The 22,572-nt window shown below is 37.0% G+C and overlaps 1 protein-coding gene across 1 annotated transcript in view; it reads right to left on the reverse strand.

The window, feature by feature from the left end:
* Positions 1-596: 596 nt before the first annotated feature.
* SLC41A2 (solute carrier family 41 member 2) overlaps positions 597-22,572 on the reverse strand; it is a 52,934-nt gene continuing 30,958 nt past the window's right edge. The window contains exons 8-11 of the mRNA XM_072401168.1: positions 20,415-20,494; positions 14,363-14,494; positions 12,917-13,065; positions 597-4,381 (exon numbers count right to left, since the gene is read on the reverse strand). Of these exons, the coding sequence (XP_072257269.1) occupies positions 4,196-4,381; positions 12,917-13,065; positions 14,363-14,494; positions 20,415-20,494 (547 nt within the window). The 3' untranslated portion in view covers positions 597-4,195. The remainder of the gene's footprint in view (positions 4,382-12,916; positions 13,066-14,362; positions 14,495-20,414; positions 20,495-22,572) is intronic.

Raw genomic sequence — 22,572 nt, forward strand, 5'->3', positions numbered from 1 at the left:
ACTATTTTTATCAGCCTACTCAAAAACAGTCTTCTTTATATAAATAATCTTCAGTAAAGGGAGCAATGTAATAAAGGAATAAGACTGGCCTGCTTGGTCATGGCTTATACATTTCAGATATAGTCATTAGTCCTGTCATATACATACATACACACACATGCAGTAGCTGAATGTATGTTGGTTTGGAGCAATTGGCACCACAGCTAGTATGGGACCACTGTAATTGGAATTTTCAAATAACTGAGGGTGCCAACATCTTTGTTATTTAAATTTTGTGAGTTCATGCAGGAAAGTAATTGAAATATATGCTAATAAATTAAACAGTTCATAAAGGTAAAAGTAGGTGAGGTCATTATGGGAACAGAAAAGCAAAGACAGAAGCAAAACACTGTCTGAAATGTCTGCCCCTTCCTTGCTTAACTTAAAAGTGTGTTTTTATCTGAATGTGGGGCATCACTATTTGGCACTGGTTATATGCTCCAACACCTGCTCTACACTGTACAAGTTTGTACTTTATAATGCAACCATTTGGATAAGCCTGGTACCTCAATGCTCCAATAACACAGTTTAGAAAGATGTGTGCAGAAGTTTAGACATTTGGATGTGAATAACACTTTATTGGTACAAACTGATCTTTGCCGTGTGATTTTATACATACACTTGTATAAAAATGTAGACACAATATATTCAAAGCATCTATGGTAACATTTTCTTGGCAGAAACAGGCATCACTGTCTTGATTGCCTTGTCTGGTATTTAGTATTCACTGGTGTTTGTTCCACCTAAAAAAAGTATCACCCATTTGGTAAAATATTGCATAAAATAATTGGCAAAATGACAAAGACACTGATAGGTGGTATGTAAAGAATATTTTCACATAATACACGCTTGTCATGAATCTATTTCCTAATCAGTCCTATTAAAATGTGTTTAGACAGTAAACATACACAGTATTCTCATAGGTGATAAGGAATACAACACATAGGAGGTCCCGTGAGTGAAATAGTATCACCAGGTCCATCTAGGAGAATATAATCTGCACGGTATAAATACCATGTTCCTAACATAAAAATAGTTTACATCATAGCAAGCAGGATCACAGCAGCATATAATATGCTTTTTATACAGGTGTCAGTATCAAATAATTAATCTGTGGCATCCAAAATGGCACCTGCATCTTTGAGAACAGATATAAATAGACGTGGCACAGTTGTTGAATTCACAGTGGCATCTTGAACTAATAAAATAACATTGTAGGAATAAATTGTTGAGGTTGATTTATAAATAAAATTTGGAGTCTTCACTCAAAATAATCAAAACTTGTGGAAAGCAAATTCCTGATCACTTTGAATACGTCAATCACGTGCAGATGCTTTTCAAGTGATAATTGAGGTGAATGTTTACACTATTTTTCACTGACAGTTCTCCCCTATTTTAGAGAATCAGACTCACTTAATGGATTGCATAAGCTCCAACCAGTTTCAGAAGGCTGCAGTTTCCCTGTAAGGGTACATGGTACATATGAATTTTGTTGGCTAATTAAATTAATTTTCTAAGTTTTACATGCTTATCAAGAACCCAAATTGGGGTAACACCCATTTTGTCTTTACCAATCAATGAGTTTACTAATGGTAGCCTGCTGTCTACAGTGAAAAGTTACATCTAGATATACCTTGTAGCAGAATACTAGAGCCTGTGGAATGAGAATTTTTCCCTGCATGTTATCCAAGGGTTCTGAGATTCTTCTTTGAAATCCCTGGTCTGCTAGGAGACATTAAAGTTGTACACACGCTAGATTATGGTCACTGAAGATAAACGATCATGATCGTACCTAACCATTGCAGTGCCAAATTAAATTGAATAGAATTGACAGAAATGAACTGGAGGAATGTTCTGAGGGTGTTGGGTGACTTTGTCTCTTCCCACTACACACAGTGCGTGTCACATCACCAATGTGACCTTTGGGGTTGTGGGGACACAGGGAACACAATAGGACAAACACACAGAATGGAGACACTGTACTTTACCATGCTGTTTTTTTGGTGTAATTGCAGGGTGCCTCTTGAGATTTGTCCATGTATTAAAGCCTGCTCAATATTTTTTTTTTATCCAATCATTATTTATACCTTTGGCGATTACATGCACTCAGTGCTGGCAGGTCTTTGTGTCACATTAAGAAAGCTGATTTACCATTTAGAGTAGAACCTACCTTGGAAATATGAATGTGACAGGGCATACAGAAAGGCGATAGAAAAGTAGTTACACAGCACAGGCTTTAGAAGTATAATAAAAAACTCTGTAATCGGCGGAGCAGAGGAGGTGAATGTTTTAATTTTAGTTGTATTGTTTGCTGAATAGCATTATTGTCAAATATTGACTTAAATGTCCCTGAAACAACTGGGGTTTTGCACTGATTAGCTGAATATAAATAAAACTAAAAAGAGGTAGACATAAAAGAAAATTGATTACATATGTCTTATGTTTTTAAGCTTTACCCTGGTGCTGAGCTCCTATACACTACTGCCTTACACAGAGCTTTATATAATAATAATAATAATAATAATAATAATAATATTAGGCCTGTTCTTCACAATCACCCTGATAAACTGATCGAATCTTGTTGTGTTATTAGTGATGTGCAGATTGTTGTGTGGTCTCTCTTGGTGCACCCTATAGACAAAGTAGCGGTTCATGTCTGCAACCTCTAATGTTTGTTTGTGGCGTGCTCCTAATTGGTTTGGTGGCATCAGACTGCACATCAAGTCTTTTAGAGGTGTTGTAATATAGGGTGCGGAGAGATTCTACCCAAAGCCCAAGTAGGTAAAAGGAAAGAAGTGGGTAAAAAGCTGTCTAATGGTGCCATGGATAGAGATAAACACCAATTGTAGCCCTGTTTTTTCTCATTTTGAATGACAGACCTTAAGAACACATAAAATACTTTTAAAGTACTTTTAACAATATCTCGTTCCCTGGATGTCTCCTGGTTCAAAACCTGGATTAAGTAGGCAGCTAGTAAAGTCAGAACACCTACATGCTAAATATAGGTCAATGACTTTGAATGCAATAAAGCCATTTCAGTAATAGAACAGCCAGTCAATCAGCATTTTCTGCAGAGGTCAGCCATGGCAGCCTACAATTTATGCCACAAAATGTTTGTTTTACATGAGTAATGCATTACAGTAAACAAAGCAAGGAAAAACCTTATAAAGTGTCATTTACACAAAAATCATTAAATGCATCCAAAGGTACACCTTCTTCCTGGTTAAAGCTGAACTCCAGAAAGAAAAGAATAACATTTAGTAAAACATGTAAAAATCATGAAATATATTTTGATTACAGCTAATATAAATACTATAGTATTTGTTATATATCTGTTCCTGTGCAAAGCAGGCTTTACTGTACTAGTCAATGTTGTCACTTTAACACTGGCAGCTTGCTGAGAGAACAAAAGAACCACTATGGTCGATATCCAAATTGTACTGCTTAACTACAGTGGAGAAAAGTGATGTCACTGGGCTCACGATTCTGCCTGGCATGGGAAAGTGGCTGATGACAAAACTGAATTATAGACATTCAGGTAGGTCTATCCACATCTATGTAATTCTTCTAATACTATCTGTTTGACTAGAGTTCAGCTTTAACACCGCATCACTAAGGCTACACTTTACAATACATTGATACATTAGTATGAACTTTAGCAATTAATTTTATGTTAAAATAGCTTGAAGTTGCATCATATCCTAAATAAACATACATATAATAAATTACTGAATGCAAATTTAAAATGATAAAATTACTGGTATGATGTGTAGAAATAAATGGAAGTACCTTATCATGAATATTAGCAATTTTGCTAGCACAACAGCATTATGTCAACCTGAACCCAGAGAATAGACAACACCTTGGAATACTCTGTGGGTGAAATAAAAAGCCATAGAACATGCATACAGAAAAAGTAAAGTGCTGAGTGAATACAGCCCCGCGCACCTACTGATAAGGGAGTTTGTACACTATTGATCATTGGAAATTTGTAAAAAAAAAAAAAGTGAAATTGTTCACAGTTCTAAAATCGGGAACAGAATACGATTGTCCTCTCTTGTTTTGCTGGATTCAGTGGAAATCATTGTACCCCCAGTTACTCCAAGGACAGTTTTCCCAATATCAAGTAGAGGTGCCTGGATGTCCAAACCACGGGCTAGTCTCCAACGTCTCCATCTCTATCCCCGATAAGCCATAGGACGTGGAAGCCGACAGCAAGCAAAGCAGTTCCTAAAAGATCCCCCAATGCAGTGAGATAAGGAATGGAAAAACTGTCGGGGTCATTCCCCTTCCTCCAAATGTGATGCACCATCCAGTCTGCGATCCAGAGAAGAGAAAATACCTGAAAGAGAGAAGTCACTGGATTAAGACAAAAAGACAAAACAAAGACAAAAAGTTTTCTGTTTGTGCCAAGACAAAATGTACATTGAACAGGGACTCCAATGATGTCATAAATTATTCCTTTTGTGCCAGGTAGCCCTTACTATACAACAGTCACATAATTATGTGCAGCCTAGGTACAGAGGAAATATGTTGAAAGTTAAAGGTGTTTAGAGGCGTCTATTTGTTGCCAGTAAGAGTTTATGGTGTATGGTGTTTAAAATGTATGGTGCCAGGCAAGGCCTAAGTAGTTATAATACCGTCAAGTAGGTAAGAAAACTGTAATAAAAGCAGAACTTCCACAAAACAGAATGTCCACTTATATTGGCCAGGCCCCTCCAAAATCATAAATCATCCACTATATAGTGGTGCAGAACATACTTGCAAAGGAAAAAGTTAGGATTATACCTAACACACTCCCATTTTTCTCACTGGGAATGATGTCACCTTCACTGCAGGTTGAGCCCTTTGGAACACAGAGCAGGCAAGATCTTGCGAAAAGACATTCCATGACATTGCAAGTTCTCTTGGTTACTTACCACAGAAGGGTGATGATATCATCTTTGCGCCTAGTAGGTGACTTAGGAGTCCCGGCCATTGTAAGCAAACCTTTCATTTTAGTAGAAAGGTCAACTTCAATGCCATATTTAATATCTAGCTGGATATTCATTATTAAAATCAGTGTTTTAATAATTCAGTTTTTCTACAGCCACAACATACAAGTGCACATGCCTGTGTTTCACCTTATTTAATCTTTCCCCTAAATTCTACTTGTAAGCTGACAGTCTATATATAACGATACATAAAAAATATTCACTGGCTGTAGAGACTAAGAGGCCCTTCTTTATAGCAATAACCTAACTCATTATGCATCAACTAGGTGTGTTGACTTCAGTCCAGACAGTATTTAGGTATATGTTTTGCTTGGATAACTCTCTCTACAGCACTGACTCCACTTTTTCTTCCACTGCTGACAAATCCACTTTTGTACTCCAAATGTATAATATCTTCTGATCGAACACTAACACTACCGTACAGTGTAGGGCTGAAGAATGCAGTAAAAAAAGGCGCATGTGAAAATCATTGTGGTAATGTCTTACTACTGGAAAAGTGAACATTAAATGATATGGAATGTACTACATGTCTGTGTAATTAGGATACTGAAGGATATATGAGGCGTTCTGATTTTAAACTATATTTAAACCAATAAACACCGGTCATACACGTGAAAGAAATATAGCTGCATTAGAGGAAATTATTACTTGGTTACACAGTACATAAAGCCAGTTACTTTGCTTTATTAGATGTGGTGAGGTTAATGCAGAATTTTAAAGATTGCCAGCTTTCCAGCCAGCAGCTACTTGGAAGACTGTAGTACAAAAACACACATGTATGTTATAATCTCCACCCCAATAGATAAAAGTGATCAGAATTTAATTTACAAATGTATCCAAATCAGGGGTACAATAACCAGCTGCTTACAATTGGTCAGCTGTTGATTTCCCAGGAACTACTGTCAATAGGCTTTAGAGGAAGGTTTATCAGTTATATGACAGTAACCCTCCAATCAGTTTACATATTGTATGGAAAACTCATGAATAATAGATTACGTTACCAAACATAGTAAACAGTTCCACTACTTTGTAATATTACTTAAACAAAACTGCAAACAATTCTCCCAGAGAAGTAGTTTAGGAAAAAATTGTTAACAAGCCATACAAGGTAACGCGTTTCACAGAAAAATCCACTACATCAGGGGTCAGCAAACTTTTTTGGCTACTAGGCCATTTTAGAAGGTCAATAAGGCACACTAGGTCGGACTCTCTCTCGAGTTCTGCGCTGAGTGGTCCGCCCCCCACCAGGAAATCCCTCTCCTCCGCAATGCATACAGAGGAGAGGGAATGCCCCTGAAAGGAAATCCTTCTTCTCTGCATGGCATACGGAGGAGAGGGAATGTCCCCTTACCCCCGCATGCCGCATGCCCCCGGTTGCCGACCCCTGCTAGCCGTGATTAGGCCGGATCAACCAGGGGGGCATTAGGCTGGAACGGACTACTGGCTAGGCCATATCTGGCCTAAAGGCTGGAAGTTTGCCTACCCCTGCACTACATCAATCCACAGATATGACAATCAACACATGAACCAAAAATATGTTGTTCACATGGCCAAGGGTATTTGGATCATTTAAATCATCTTTTTAATCTTCCTGGATTAGTGGATTATAGTTTTTTAGTATAACAACAGGTAATTATCCCATATTAGGATCATCAAAGAACCATAAGGAGCCCCTTTCCTGCAATCAAAAGGAGTCCCTTGGCCATGTGAATGACACCTTTTGGTTCATGTGATGGGATTGTCATGCCAGTGACTTTTTTTAAACTTAATTAAATAAAACTGATAAGTTTTACACAAGTATACATTTTCTTCTGGTTCCTAAACTACTTTTCTTGTGTATGGGAGATTTGATTGCCATTTTTGTTTAACCCTCCAATCATATTGGACTTGCCTGGCAAACTTTTTTTTGCAAATAAGCATTTCTAGTTTGATGGATATGCTTTGACAATTTAGCCTAATTTCTTTAAATTCTAAACAAAGGTTTACTACACACATGTAAAAACATGTGAAAACCATCTATGTAAAAACTATCAATGTGTACAACGATTCTTTTTTTGGTATTCCAGCTGGAAGGATTTCTTCTCTCATGTACTGGTGCTAGGGAAAATGTGAAATTTTCTTTTCACCTTCTGCCTCCCTGACCATTATCACTGGGACAGAAGTAATCCCCAATGGGTACACAGCCAGCGATATGGCATCAGAGCTCTTTTCACAATTGCCTAGTCTATCTAAAACAAAATTAAATGTTTTGGTTGTAGATCTACTTTAAAGTAATATATGATATCTAACAATTCAGTTCTGTTTTTTCATAGTTAAATGACATGCTAAACTAGAAAATAAAAAAAGGCTTTACATTTTTCTGTGTTGTAGAGAATGTTATTTAAGATATAATTGAAAGCAGCCAGTAAATCACAATATTATAGGTCTCTACCCTGTCACTGTAATTATAGTTTATTTTCCCTCTACTTTCATACCAAAGGCATACCTGCGTGTTACCATTGATGGCATGTGCTCAAGCTGCTTTAGGGCTAATGTACTAACACAAGCACCCACACAGTGCTTAAGAATCACCTGCTCCAGGCTTCATTCAATCCAAGCCCAGCTGTGCCGAGTTAACTTGAATCAATAAAGCTGTATGAAAAAAGTTATATATATATATATATATATATATATATATATATATATATGTTTTTTTGTCTTATTTGTTTTTCACCAACCCACATATTTACATCACGCATGTATGAACTCACTCCTATGCTTTACTAACCCAAAACTTGAGATTCTGTAGCTAACACATGCTGGATGAATAGCATGATTAGCTGGATGAAAATATGAAACTTTTTTTTTCCAAACTTGGATTTATTATTTGAAGTGATAACATATATTCTGTTTTCTAAGGCAGTGCTGTACTTCTTTTGAAGGTGAAAGACTGTAAGCGACTTGGGTCTCCTACAGGACTCCTACAATCAATGCCAAGAGCTAAGATGCTGGAACAGAAAACACACTAGGGAAAGGAATAACTGATTGCATCTCTTCTACAGAATATTGTTTAAATCATCTTTGCAACAGAAGCAGCGGTGGATACAAAAATGCATATCAATACGATCAATCACAAACACTCACCAGCCTTGATAGTATGTGCAGATTAAACCTGCATTTCTTAACTACCCCTGCACTGTATTGATGCGCCTATGTAAAATGTGGAATTTAATATTGATTGATTTAGCAAATTCAATACCCATCTCTAACAATACAGAGGGCCTGTTTACAGAGCAAAACAGATGGAGAGAAATGTGCTACAAAGCTAAGGACTGAGAGGTAGAACAAGCAATTTTCGCCCTTTGAAACATTACTTGTAAATGTTTCTATGTGAAATTATTGTTCATTGCTCGGTAACTGTGGCTCACAGTACAAGAGTCCAAATTTAATACAGCTGCTATTGAGTTCCTGCAAAAAGACCATCATTACAAAGGGAAAAGAGCTTCCAAGAGCAACAATTACTATTTTTCGGCACACGTTTTTAATATAAAAGTGGCAAAATGTGTAAACAAAATCCTTCAAAGGCGCATAGTTTTGGAAATGCTTGATGTTTTATACAAAAGCTTTTTTAAAATAATGAAAAAGGTCATCAGTCACGTATAACATATTAAAGTGAAAGTTACAAAATTAAATACAATTTATACTAAGTTGCTGGCCTCAAATACTTGTTATGTGACTTTGTCTTTAATTATTTCTAGTACTCAGTCAAACAGACTCAAAGTTGGAACATGGAAACACTGGGCCTGATTTATAAAGATCTCCAAGGCTGGAGAGAATACACTTTCATCAGTGAAGCTGGGTGACTTCTTCAAAAGGAATTTGCTAGAAAATGTCTTGAATCCTGGACCAGATCCAATTCAGGTTTACTGGATCACCCAGCTTCACTGAATAACATGTATCCTCTCCAGCCATGGACAGCTTTATTAAATCAGGCCCACTGTGTCAACATGACAGTCAGGGAAAAAGTTTTTAGAAAGGAAGCCCTGCAATGAGAGGTTCTCCATGTTAGAGATTTCCATTAATGGTATTAGTTTGGAAAATAAAGTTAAACAAATGAACACATGTAAAAAAAGTGTTTCAAACAGTTAAGGGTTACTTGAACTTTACAGTTGCCATAGTAAATATCTGCCCTTGCTTAGGCAGATTATCAGAATACTGGGGCCAGATGAAAATCGCATCTACTTCTAGTTAATATGTGCCTCCAATCACTGGAAATAATGGTCCCCCTTAAAATCCGGCAATGGTCCTAATTTTGAAAAGGCTCTTTGTGGCCAACTCTTTTAGTGGCTGTTTAGAGCAGCCATTCTCAACCAGGTGGAGTCCCAGGGTTTCTCAGAGACTGGTCAGGGTTCCTCAAATAGTGGCTGACTGACCTCCCATTTGATGATGCCTGCATAGTTCTGGGAAGTCAGCTGCACGACTCTAATGATGCTTTTAGATGTCTCTAAAGATGTTATTCAAGCCACTACTGTAGGGAGGCATTCTTTCCACTGGTCACCAATTAAAGAGGCTTTTTCTCCTAATGACCTTCAAAATGTGGTTTGGAGTTCACCAAGATCAGAATAATATTTCAAGGGTTCCTCAGCAGTTAAAAGATTAAGCTGGTGTAGAGCAGCAAAATATAGCCTCCTATTCATTTTGCAACTGCTGTAGAAAGAGATGAAAGGTTTCTATGTGATCTGATTGGCTGCTATGAGCAACACTGACTGATGCAATTATTCTTTTTGTAGGACATGGTAAATGAGATAGTCAGAGAAGCTCAACCCTAAAAATTTTACAATCAGAGGATAAGTACACTTCACAGCTGACATTCTTAGGTTTGACTGCAGCAATGTTATTTTAGTGCTTATATGTGGCTGTAGTGATTTTTTTCAATGGTAAAATAAAGTCATAAGCTAAATATTTCCCCCTCCGTCTGTGGACATCCTTCTGTGCAGTTTGTACCATTCATACAAATCATTAGGTTTATTTACACATCTCCTGGCTCTCTTGTCACTCCTGTTACATCCATTATACAATGCGTGTTTCTTCTCTTGTATTTGCAAGCCTTAATCAATTGAAACGTAAAAAGAAGAAACTGTCTTTCCTGAGCTGGAGAAGTCAGAGAGCTGCAGCGCATGCATATTTAGTAGACAGCTAAACAAGTGCTGTCAAATTTATATACTGTCAGGTTGCTTCCCTGAAAGAAATAAAATATTGAATGATAAACAAGATAAAGGACTCAGGAACCCAGGTGTAACTTATGAATAATAAAGAATACAAATCTCTAAAGGACGGTATGGGTAGTACAGCACTTAGTGTGCCTGAGTAAAATGTCTTTTCGCTCTATATCATTGCTATTATTCCTTCACATTTAAGGCTCTTTCCTTTAGTGCAGAAACATGTTGGAGAATGAAAGGTATCTGGCTGCCAGCAAGAATAGCAGTGTTCTCCCCAGTCTTTTTTAGCTGGGCGCACCACCCTGCGCTTTTCAGCAACCACCTGGCTATTTTTGGGTGGTTACTGATGAATAACAATTCAGGTGTTTCCACCCGCCTACAATTTCTTCCCACTCGGTTTAAAAAAATTTCTGGGTTGAGCAATGAATAGGATAACTGAGAATAATATATTCAATACAAAAGGATTAAACAGAGTTTTATATAAAACCTGTTTGCGTCTAGGCCAAGAATCACATAAGTGTCTGCATTTTTACAGATGACTCAAGCAGGGCTACCAAGGTTACTTCATGGACGTTGTCCATTAACCTCTCTCAGAATTTTCCCTTTGCAGATATCTGGTGAATACCAAAACAGGCTGTGACTAATGTTATTTCGGTTCAGTGTCAGCTTAGGAGAGATGTTCAGCCTAAAAAGTGCAGGAAAATCTACTTTAATCTATAGAGATCATGGACATGACTCTCAAAATTCAGCAATCAAGTGCCAATTTAAAAAATCACTGTCTAGGAAGATTAGCAGAATAAGGTCAGTTGCAGGGTTGGTATGATTTTTATACCAGGGTAAGCCTCACATTCCTAGTACACTACCACATGCAACTGAAGAACTGCTTTGTCACTTCTTCAGTGTTAGCAGGGTACACTTACAGAGGAATTACAGTCTGGTAGAACATACAACAGTACAAACCTTTTTTGACAAAGGACTGATACCCTGTTTCCCCGATTATAAGTCTTATATTTTTTGAAATGCCAAAATATGCCCTAGGTCTTATTTTCAGGGGGATGTCTTATTTTTCCATGAAGAAGACTACAGTACACATTTATTGTTGAAAATCACTCATGTGCCATTGATTGTCCCCTCCTGATCACTCATGTGCCATTCATATTCCCCTTCTGATCACTCATGTGCCATTCATACCGTATTCCCCTTCTGATCACTCATGTGCCATTGATTGTCCCCTTCTGATCACTCTGTGCCATTGATTGTCCCCTTCTGTTCACTGACTTACCTTTTTTTCTACTGTACGGCCGGGTAACTCCGTTAGGGCAGGGATCAGCAGCTTGCTTCCTGGTGCAGAATCGCGGGGGCGCGTGTGCCGGCTTGTTACTTTCAGTTTCGCTCTGCACTGCAGCCAGCATCGAGGAGACAGACACAGTATCAGGTATCGGAGGACGTCTTATTCGCGGGTGAGTGCCTTATTTTAATTATTTTAGCAAAAATCGAGGGTGGCTTATTTGATGGGGATGCCTTATAATCGGGGAAATACGGTATTATAAAGTTATTTACAACTGATGTATTGTAAATATTCATATGTTAACTGATTGAAAATAAACTATTCTTTCTCAAACACACATACCACTCTAAACCCCTCTTTTTTCCCCACTTCTATTTTACTGTACAAACCCATAAAATAGGTTAATTCTTAGGATTAACCCATAAGACACAAATATAAAGCTTAGCTATGTTTTAAAGAATGAACCATAGTGCCTATAAAGTAGAAAAACAGAAAACAGTGGAATTCCCACATCAGCCAGCAAATAATAGGAATACAACATACAACAATATTCAGTGGTGTTGAATAGTCATGCTGTGTTAAAAACTTTACCCACAGTTTTTGTGGAGTTCAAAGGAGAATTGCTCCCCCCATGTCAGACAGTAATGCCTGTCTACAGGCTTTTGTTTGCCTCAAGGCTGCTTCTCTCACAGCCAAGTCTATGGGGATGCAAAAGCAGCTTAGAACATCAAATGCAAGTCAACTACACTATACAGTTCCTTCTGAACTATCTCATAAGTATCTCAAACTAATGTCAAAAGCACGCTGCATTTAAATATTGAACCCTTTTGACACAGGCACAATGGATAATTTAATTAAAGAAAAAACAAAATTTCTAATGTGAGGCAGAGTGGGAATCCTAGTGATTTTTACAAAGAAAGCTAACATTGCATGTTTCTAACACAGGTTGTAAAAAATATAGAAACTATGTTTTATTATGCACCTAAATCCTCTTACAAAATTTGAATAAAACTAAAAAAGGTAGCAAAAGTGGTTTTTGAAAAGTACTGTAGGCTAAATATGGAGGAATACGTAGGCTAATGGAGGAATACGTCATTTTCAGTAGGTAATAGCTGCAACTTGGCAGCACAAAAACTATTCATTCCTAATCATATTTCCACTACAGAAAATCTCTTTGGTAACAAAGTAGCAAAGTGACAAATGTAGGCAAAAACAGATGTCGCTGGGTACAATTCATTAAGCAAATGAACATGTTTGTGTTGTACTTCAGACTGGCTAATGAGAAACAGATACGCAGAGACAATGTCATTGAATACAGAAATCTGGCAGCAGGAACAATTGGAGATGATAAAGAGCACAGCACTAGGCAGTCAAAACATTCCAGTAAGGATACCTACCTGTAATAGAGCTGCCAATAAATAAACCACAATGAAGATAGGAGTCAGGGATGTGTGACCACTCTTCATTAAATAAATGGTGTATAAAAAAATTAAGTGTCCTGGGATGACTAGGGAGACGAGAACTTGAGCCGATTTTCTATTTGGTCCTATGAAAGAGAACAGATTGCATTAGGGGTATAAGGGTCACAAAGTCATTAACGTAATGAAATTCTGCTTAATAATTTATCCCTGGTGCTCGATTCCATCAATCATTATTCAGTGATAAAACAAAATGTTATGGTATTTTCAAACTAGTAAATTGGCAACCTTTGCCAGGTTACAACTGGAAATTTACATCTTCTAGGCATCTGGCAGGACATATAATCTTTAAACATATGTAATTAGAAGACATAGCACCCAGGGCTATTCAGCCTTAGTTAGGTTACATAAATATGTATAAAAGGTCAGAAGATCTTGAGACCATTTTGTGCCCACCACAAACAGAATCCCTCTTTCGTTCTGAACTAAAGCAATGGAAATCTGTTTATACAATGAAAGTTCAGACTCAGTCTGGGCAAAATGAAACACGATCCAGTACACCAATGAAGATACCAACAGTATTGGTATTCTTGAAAATAATTTCCAATGCTTATCAATAAAAGCATGATGAAATCTATAGAACCTCACAAACATTTTATATCAAATAAGGCCTAGGGGCTTTAGAAGGAAAGGGACACATCTTTTTAGCTGCTGGAACCAGGGATAAGCAAACAGAAGACAATGAAAGTGGGGCTGCCCTAAAGCATACCTCTAGACATGTCGTATTTTTTTAATTGAATAGATATCAGACAGCTTTTTATATCTGCCTGTGGTCCTTGTGATACATGGAGAAAATAAGTTGTGTTGTCACCCCAGCAGAGATGGAGAGAGCAAAAAACATTGAAGAAGCTCCAACACCCCTTCAAGTACCCATTATGGCACCTCCTTTCTGAAATTACTAATTACTAACTAGGCTGTCATGTTAAGCCAGTCGCTTTGTTATTGTGAGTCATTGTCTCGAAATAAGCATGCAGATTAGGAGCTCTGACTGCAGGCTAGTTTTGTTAATCTGTGGGTTTGTTGAAAGAGTATTTAAATCAGAGACAAACAGAAAACCAGCATTCTCACAAGACCAACAATAGTAACCTTCATCAGCATGGGTTTCTATTAAAACATGAAGCCAATGCTAAAAGATTTATTGCAATTGGCTTCTAATTTATTTTCATTAGTATAAGGAAGCATTTATATTTTGAATTTAGGAATAGGGCCTAATCAGCAAAGTTGTTATGTTTCTAGACACAGGCTGGTTTAGGATGATGAAAGCAGCCAGGTATTGAGTGACTTGGAGGGGAATAGCATAAGGGAACAAATAATAATAAGACAAAGGACACATCATTATTTTCATTAGACTGCCATTAAACATACCTGCTCCACAAAAGGTCCTACAAGGATGGTAGCACCCCTTTGCCTCTTCTGGCAGCTCCCCGGGAATGCTGTGTAAGTGAAGATAGGTAGAAATCCTGCTGGCCTGAATGGCTACTAAATTTCCTCCAATACCTACATGAATATAAAAATAAAATATTCATATTCTACCATTAAATTAATAGAAAAAGTTTAAAAGTAGGCCTGATAACACTGCTTTGATTTTCAGCTCAGAAAAGGCACTATGTTGTCAGCTTACTACAGGAAGTTTTAAACACAAAAAAAGTTTATCATTTATAACAGTTTATTTAATACTGGCACATCATTTTGAAGGCGCAATATGGATTGCAGAGGAACTATATGGTTTTTCTATAAAGCAAATATCTACAGTAATAGAGTTTCAAATGTGGTGAATGAAATGTAAAGGAACATAGTCTTGGGTCATGGGTCTCCTAATGAACAAAACATAACAATTCTTAACAAAACACCTAGTTTCTTTTGCACAACTGTTTTACACGTCACAGACAGGCAAGGATCATAAAACCTGTCACTAGTTGGGCACGACCACTATAAAATAACTGACTACATGTGTTTTATACAAACACACGACATAACTAAACTGAAGTTTTTTTTACCTGCCAAACTTTGTTATTTCTTAGTATTAGTGATGGAAAATTATTGAGAAAAGAAAAGAAAATAAGGAAAGAAATGTAGTTTTTCAGTGAGTTTTGGAGGGATGGAACTCATACAACAAGATCCTAAGCCATCCTCTAAGCTTTTACTGTAGACATTATTTAACTGTAGGAACGTACTAGAATTAATGGCTCATCCTTCGGGGCAGAAAGCAGAGCTGGCAGCTCCAATTAGGAGATTTCACTACTGAAGGTCTTTGGTGATATAAAAAGTCTGTACCATCTGTATCTATTCAATACCGTATACCCAGATTACATGGACTATAGTTGACATGGTAAAAGCAATTGATGCTTCAATTTTGAGGGCAAATTCTAATATCATACGAGGCAGTAAGTTTGCACAACAGGATGAACCCTCTCCCTGCAAAAGCCCCCGAGCCTTTACTATATGATAGAGCTGAAGAGACATGTGGTTGCCACCATTAAAGTCATGCAAGTAATAAAGAGTCCTGATGCCCTAATAGCTGGCTGGAGGATGGGCAAATCTCTACCCACAAGTCATTCTTAGGAAGAATTTCGCTGTCTATAGCCATCCACAGTTTATGGATCCAGTATCCTGAGGCTTTTTAGTTGTCTGAAAGGATAGGATGATGTAGTCATTTGAGGTATCCTATGTTTTAGCAGACAAAAATGTGCACTACTAGATTCAGTATTTCTTTACTAGATGACTGCCACATTTTGGCTTTGAAGGTTTGCTAGCATACTGTCCTCTTCCAGTGTGGTCAGTATGAATTAATCAACTGTTGTTTCTTTGCTCATTATTGCCCATATCGTGTATGCTTTATTAGAAATGCCATGGCTACGGTATGAAAGAACCCAGTGGGCTTCAAAAGCTATTTGAAACAGCTTTCCTTTAATCCTCAGTGCAAAGCATCCTGTTATGGATGTACAGATGATAGCGTGTGCCCTCCTTTTGATGGTAAAAGCATCCTTTTTCTTAGTTGTTGTCATCCTAAGCTTTTTATCCTTTTCCATATAGGTCATCTGCCAGCGCTGGGTCTACAGCATGAGTAGCCTAAATAAATAGGCTGGCAGCCTGCCACAAATCAGAGTGAAACTGCTGAACAGTTAGCAAATACAGCAATCCCTTAAAAACCAATAAGCCTTAAACTGGATTTTATCAAAAGTATTCAGTGGAATAAAGCAGCTATTTTCTAAGACATTATAGACCCCCATTAATCTTGGGAAATACTTTGTTCTTTATTGTTCTATGTGTCAACTCTTACACATTTACCTCCCTCTTTCCAGATAAGGAATAAGTGTACCTCCACTTACTTACAAACCTCTGCAACCAAGAAGTACACAGAATGGTGTCGATCACCATTAGTAAGCTTCCTGTAAAATCCCATGTATTGAGCAGAGGGTAGCTCCGACTATACATAATGACTGGCCAATTACCTAAACTTCAGGCCAGACTCACCTGAAGCTTAGTGTGTACAGGACTTTACAGAGAGTGCAAGATATGAACACTTTACTGGTCAAGGGCAGCACTTGTATTTCATTTTTATTTTCGGTCAGAGTTGAAGGGCTCTGTGATAAAAAATGTGCTTTATTATGCTATGGAGTACAGATTATGAACAATTTCTCCATGAATTCCTGGGACATGCATACTTTTTATAATCAATTTATCTCAAGAGTCTGAATGTTTAGCACACAATTATTCATATATGATCATAATGTTAACATAACTGAACTGTTCTGAAAAGAATATTTACACATAGCTACTAAATACTGCTAAAAAAATATACCAATGTCAAAGGGTACTTGAAAAGCACATTCATATAAGCATTGGAAGCACTTGCCTTAGGGTGACCACATTGAAGAGAAGTTACCAAGCATAGACAAAGTGTTGTCAACTCATGACAGGAAGTGCTTAACCAAGAACATTAATGATTCAGATATTACATTAATGACAGCTGAAGAATTTAACAAACTAAAAATAACAATTTTAAACAATGACATTATGTATATATTATTATTAATATTATATTATTATTATTATTATTAATAAACAGGATTTATATAGCGCCAACATATTATGCAGCTGGGGACTGGCTGGGCATATGACTTTAGGGACTGGCTGGGCATCTGTTTCAATATATTTGACACTTACTATAAGAATCTACACGAACACTGTCCTTTCAGACATTTTGCACAGAAGCCTAATGTTTTAATACATAAAAAGGAACAGCTTTAGGAAAACTTGAATCTCAAATAAATGTTTTCCTAAAGAGAAATCTGATATCTGGACGTCACAAGATATCATAGGAAGGTTCATATGGAGCTGCACAAAGAACCAGTGAAGAGGTTGGTTGAAAGTCAAACATTTCTCCGAGGCACAAGACATAGGAGTCCTGAGCAGATGCAAATCTCCTTTGATGTTTTTCAAGGACTGACATTTGCTTCTCATGTCACAGATTTATTTTCAAATGTTTACTTGATGATCAAACGTGTAGATGACCCCCGCACTGGTCCAGATAGATACAGAACATTATGCAATGCATCTTAGCGAAGAGTCTATTTTAGGATTACAGAGCATTCCTTATGCCTGCCAACTGTATATCATTTTGGTGTATTCTATTCTATATAATATATAAACTATTTCTGAAGTTAAGTCATTAAAACTGGTACTGCCGCTTATGAAGGAAAAGCAAATGCATTACCTGGAAATTAGAAAAGTAACTGTACTACACAAATTGTGACCTCTACGATAGCTAATACCATGTTGGATAGGGGTAAAAAAAAGACGTAAAGTCCTACTGTCTGTGTGACTGTCTGTCCTATTTACCAGAAACACATGCAAATTTTGTTCTATAACTGCCAACAAAATTCAAAGCACAGTGTGGAGCATTTACTGTCACATATGAGCAAATAAAAATATGAAGGCAAATGACCCAATAAAAATCAAAATGGGAAACTAATGTTGGCTTTCCTCTAGAATAGTTCTATATCTAATAAATGTAAAGCACTGAATATTGACTCAGGATGCTATGTAGATAAATAGCTGAAGGGTAGTCTAGATTGCAATGTACAGACAGCCTGCTGAAATAGCATACAGCTATGGGGCATGTCTATTACTGCACATTATTATGGGCAGATAAATGGAAAGACATGGTATACAAAGAGGGGCATTAGCAGCAACAGTTACTTTAGGTCTGGGGAAAATATGAAACAGTAAATATGCCTCAATTAGCCTTTCAGCCTCAATTCAAAGAATTAATATACTCCATACTCAAATAAAAAGTGATCTAAATAAAAACCAAGATACCTACCGTTACCTGAAAAAACTAAAAAAAGAAGGACTTTGACAGGAGTATAAACGTAGGACACAAAAAGTGGCTATGCCTGGTAACATTCAAAACATTAATCAACAGAACTACCACTTAAATCCACTAATATTAATAAAAAATATTTTATTATTTTAAACATTTATTTAAAAGGGGAAAAAAGGGGAAAAGTTAAAATGACTTGGCTACTGGTACATCTCACCCCCTTTTACAGGTAAAGCTTTTTTTATTTTACTGCTGTGTCCTTGTGTAAAGTTTGTTACCAACAGCTTCTCTGACAGCTATGATCTTTTAAACCTGAGATATGTTCCTGGTTCCAGAACGGACCCGAGTATAAACCTACATTCTTTTTCCAAGGGCGTTTGGAGGGCAAAAATATTGGTTTATAATTAAGTATATAAAGTAATAGGTTGACCATGTGTTATCACACTGGATGCTGCAGGTGAAAGAAAGGTATTATTACCATTTGAGCTTAGTAGATATTCTGCATCAAGGACAAAAGAGGTATAACTTAAATCCCAACTTGGAGTGACAATATTTTAAAGGGTGTCAGGCTGTTAAGTTTTAGGACTATGTTATAACGAAAACATTATGTGTACCATACAGGTATTTGTATTGTTAGGAATTGCGTGGACATAAAAAATTTTAATCACTGTAGTTAGAAAAATACAATAAAACGTGCCTAAGGGGTTTCTGTAAAGGCCAGTTTTGAGGACTAATATTTTAAAAAACTACTCAAAAGGTCATAATAGTTTCCTTTTTGAAGCTTAACCAATGACATAAAAACAACAAAAGGTTGAATGATAAAGAAATTCCTTCTCATCATTTATGATAATTAATTTACAAGGAACACATTGTATGTTAGTGAAAAGAAGCAAGCTAAGATAAAGAAAATCACCTACTATTGTAGAGGACTTATGACACAAGGAGAGTAATTAGAAGATAAATCACACAGACTTTAAATGGCATTTCATTATTTTCTTATTATATTCATGTACACAGAATAACTCTTCACACTGTGTGCCAGCATTACACAATAATTTGTAATTTAAAAAAAAAACATCTGTTCAAATAATTCTAGTTTTTAATACATTTTATATTCACCTCCTAACTACTTCATTCAAATGTACTGATTTTAGCGAACTACTTGCAAGTAGAATGCACATATTCAGTATATTCCTTTTTCCTTCTAGTCAGAATCATACCAGATTTTAAATATAGCACTGCAGTTGTGGATGCTTATACAAACAAACTAATGTGGTGCTATCACTAGTATGCACAATATAACAGGTCAGCTTAACAAGGCTCCAAAGGGTCAGCCCACCCCAAAAATATTTCAGTTTTTGGTAGATGCTGGACAGGATCATAATCATGTAGGATGGTGTTCTGTAGAAAAACTTTTAGGAGGCACCCTTGCCCATGTTTTCTATATCAGAGCAAGTGATGCAGTATTTCTGTGGCTTTCATATTAATAATAATTTTGTAGCAAGTAACCTGTGTGCTGCTTCTCTACATTGTACAGATAGAAGATTGAATTATTATATAACAGATCCCCCCTATTGTGTGATACTTCTCCACCTCTTAGATTGTAAGCTCTTCGGGCCAGGGTCCTCTTCTCCTCCTGTGTCACTGTCTGTATTTGTCTGTCATTTGCAACCCTTATTTAATGCACATTTATTGCACAGCGCTGCGTAATATGTTTGCACTAAATAAATATTATTATTGATAATATTATTATTAAGCTACAATACCCAAGATCTGTGTTATGATAAACACAACAGATCAATTCTAGTCATCAATGTGAACAGATACGGTTTACAATCCTATTTGTATTAAGCCACATAATGTTGTCATATTGCTTGAAATGAAAACCTAAATCCTAGGCCTAGGAAGACTTTGCACAGCAAGTTATACTTCCTCATATACAATCCAATAATTGCTGCCCAGCTGCAAAGAGCTGATATCTATAAATATCCCCTCTCCAGCTGTGACATTATTGGTATCTTTGTGTGTGTGAGGCTTATAAATAGATAACATGTGGACAATGACATAGGAATGCACAAAACAAATTCTTACCATTTATTACTGGTGTGTAGACAACAATCCCAACCAAGTTTGGGTCAGAAACAGTTGTGTCTAGAATAAGACCGCCAACACTGAAAAAAAAATGAGCTCATTAATGGGACAGAACATGCAAGATACTTAATGACTTATTTAACATCTTGATTCTGCTTTAAGATGCTATGAGTTCAAGTAACAGTATCTCTTCTGGGAGTCACTAAGGCTTTGTCACACACTAAGCAGCAAAGACTCCTTTGTAGTCAGTCTTCAGGATGTGCGAGTGGCTGCAGGCTTTAATTAATAGATGAGCACAGCCAAGACACACGGCAAATAGGAACACACGAGATAAAACTGGGAAGCAGAAAAGTTTCAAAACATGTCTTGCAGCAACTAAGGAAAGGAAAAGCAAAAATGGGATGAGAGCTGGCAAATTAAGTGTGATAAATATTTTATTGATGAAAAAAGTTACATTGGAAAATGGTTTTATATAATCCAATTAGCTTCAAAATTTTAAGGGTGGATAAAGAGTAAAGCTAAGTCATATAAAGGTCAAGAAACTCATTTTTTTAGTTGTATTGGGAGATTTAACTGGTATCACCAAGCATATTCAATACATATGGTCTTATGACTGTATCCAGAAAGTAAAACTGTTGCCTTTCACACCTAATCAGCTCTTCTCTTCATCCTTTAATTTTCCCTACAAAAATGAGATGGAAAATATGACTGATTCATATGAGCAACACATTCTTCTTTCAGATATTTTATGTGAACAAGACTATAGTTAGGGCTGATAAGAGAAGCAATTAGAGAAGATGTCAAGGCAGGGCTGGCATTTGAGGTGGCAAACTTGGCAATTTCTTAGGGCCCCCAGGAGCTGCACCACACTTGAGGAGCTGCACCACACTTGAGGAGCTGCACCATCTGAAGCCAAAACTATGTCCTATTGGTTGCTGCAGACCAGCCCCTGCCCACTAAAGTATTTATTTAAATTCAACTTTGTAACAGCTTCTCATAATCTATTACAAAGTATACTGTAACTGGGATTGAGATTGACAGGACCAGAAACCAATGATATTCATTCAATGTCCAATTAGTAGGCTTTGCGTATGTACTGGGCCAACTACTGTAGTAAAAGTCCAGGTCTTGACTGTGCTGGAGAACCAGACTGGCTAAAAAGAGTCACAAATCTTTTGTGCAGGAATGAAAGTTCACAAAGAAAGAAAACAATACCCTCTGGGTGATAGTGTACATTACATGGGTTGTAGGAAACTTTTTAGCAGAATCCTGCCTTTCTCTATTCTAAGGCTACGTACACACGTGCAATAATTGTCTTGGAAAAGATCTTTCACGATCCTTTCCAACGACAAACGACGCATGCATGAACGAGCACTGTACATACAGACAAAATCTGCTCTATAAAGAGGGGAGAGAGGAGAACGATGGAGTGGCACCCTGCTGCTCTCTCTCCCCCTTCACTTCCATTACGATCATTCCTCGCCCGTCGTCCATGGTTCCACCAGGACAGTCAGATGACGGACGGTGAGCGCTGTACACACGCCAGAGTTCCGTCCAATAGCAGCCATGAGTCTACTATCATCTGACGTGTATACATAGCCTAAGGAAATATCTGTTTTACCATGCAAACAAATATTGAATGGGAGTCTGGTTCATTATTATCACCTAGTGCACTATCAATACAGTCTCTGAATCCCTTTAGATGTAAATACCCAAGACTGATATCCCTATTGCAAGGTGTTCTGTTGACAAACCTGCCGTGTGAGATTGTCCTGCCCATGGGCACAGGGGATGCCAAAAACATTTTTTTCTTTTAGTGCAGACATGTTTTCAAGAAGTAAGGGATATATATTACATTCTTGTATTCAATTTATATTATTTATGTACTACCCTTGCTGTCAGTGCTGATGACAAGTTCAAATATTTTAAATATCATGACTATTTGTCTGTAAAAACTCTGTATTAAAATGTGTTTCCTACAGAGAGATAATTCAAATTTTGAAATGTTTCAATGAATTCAGCTCTATATATTCATGGATATTTGTAATACTGATGTAATTGTATCCATGAAATGTAGACACCCTGCTGAGGAAAGCGCTAAGTTCCATGATCATAACTCAGCTTGTTGTGATGACTGGTTTGCTGAAACTGTACAATA

This window comes from Pyxicephalus adspersus, chromosome 2, assembly GCF_032062135.1.
Source record: "Pyxicephalus adspersus chromosome 2, UCB_Pads_2.0, whole genome shotgun sequence".
Taxonomy (NCBI): Eukaryota; Metazoa; Chordata; class Amphibia; order Anura; family Pyxicephalidae; genus Pyxicephalus; species Pyxicephalus adspersus.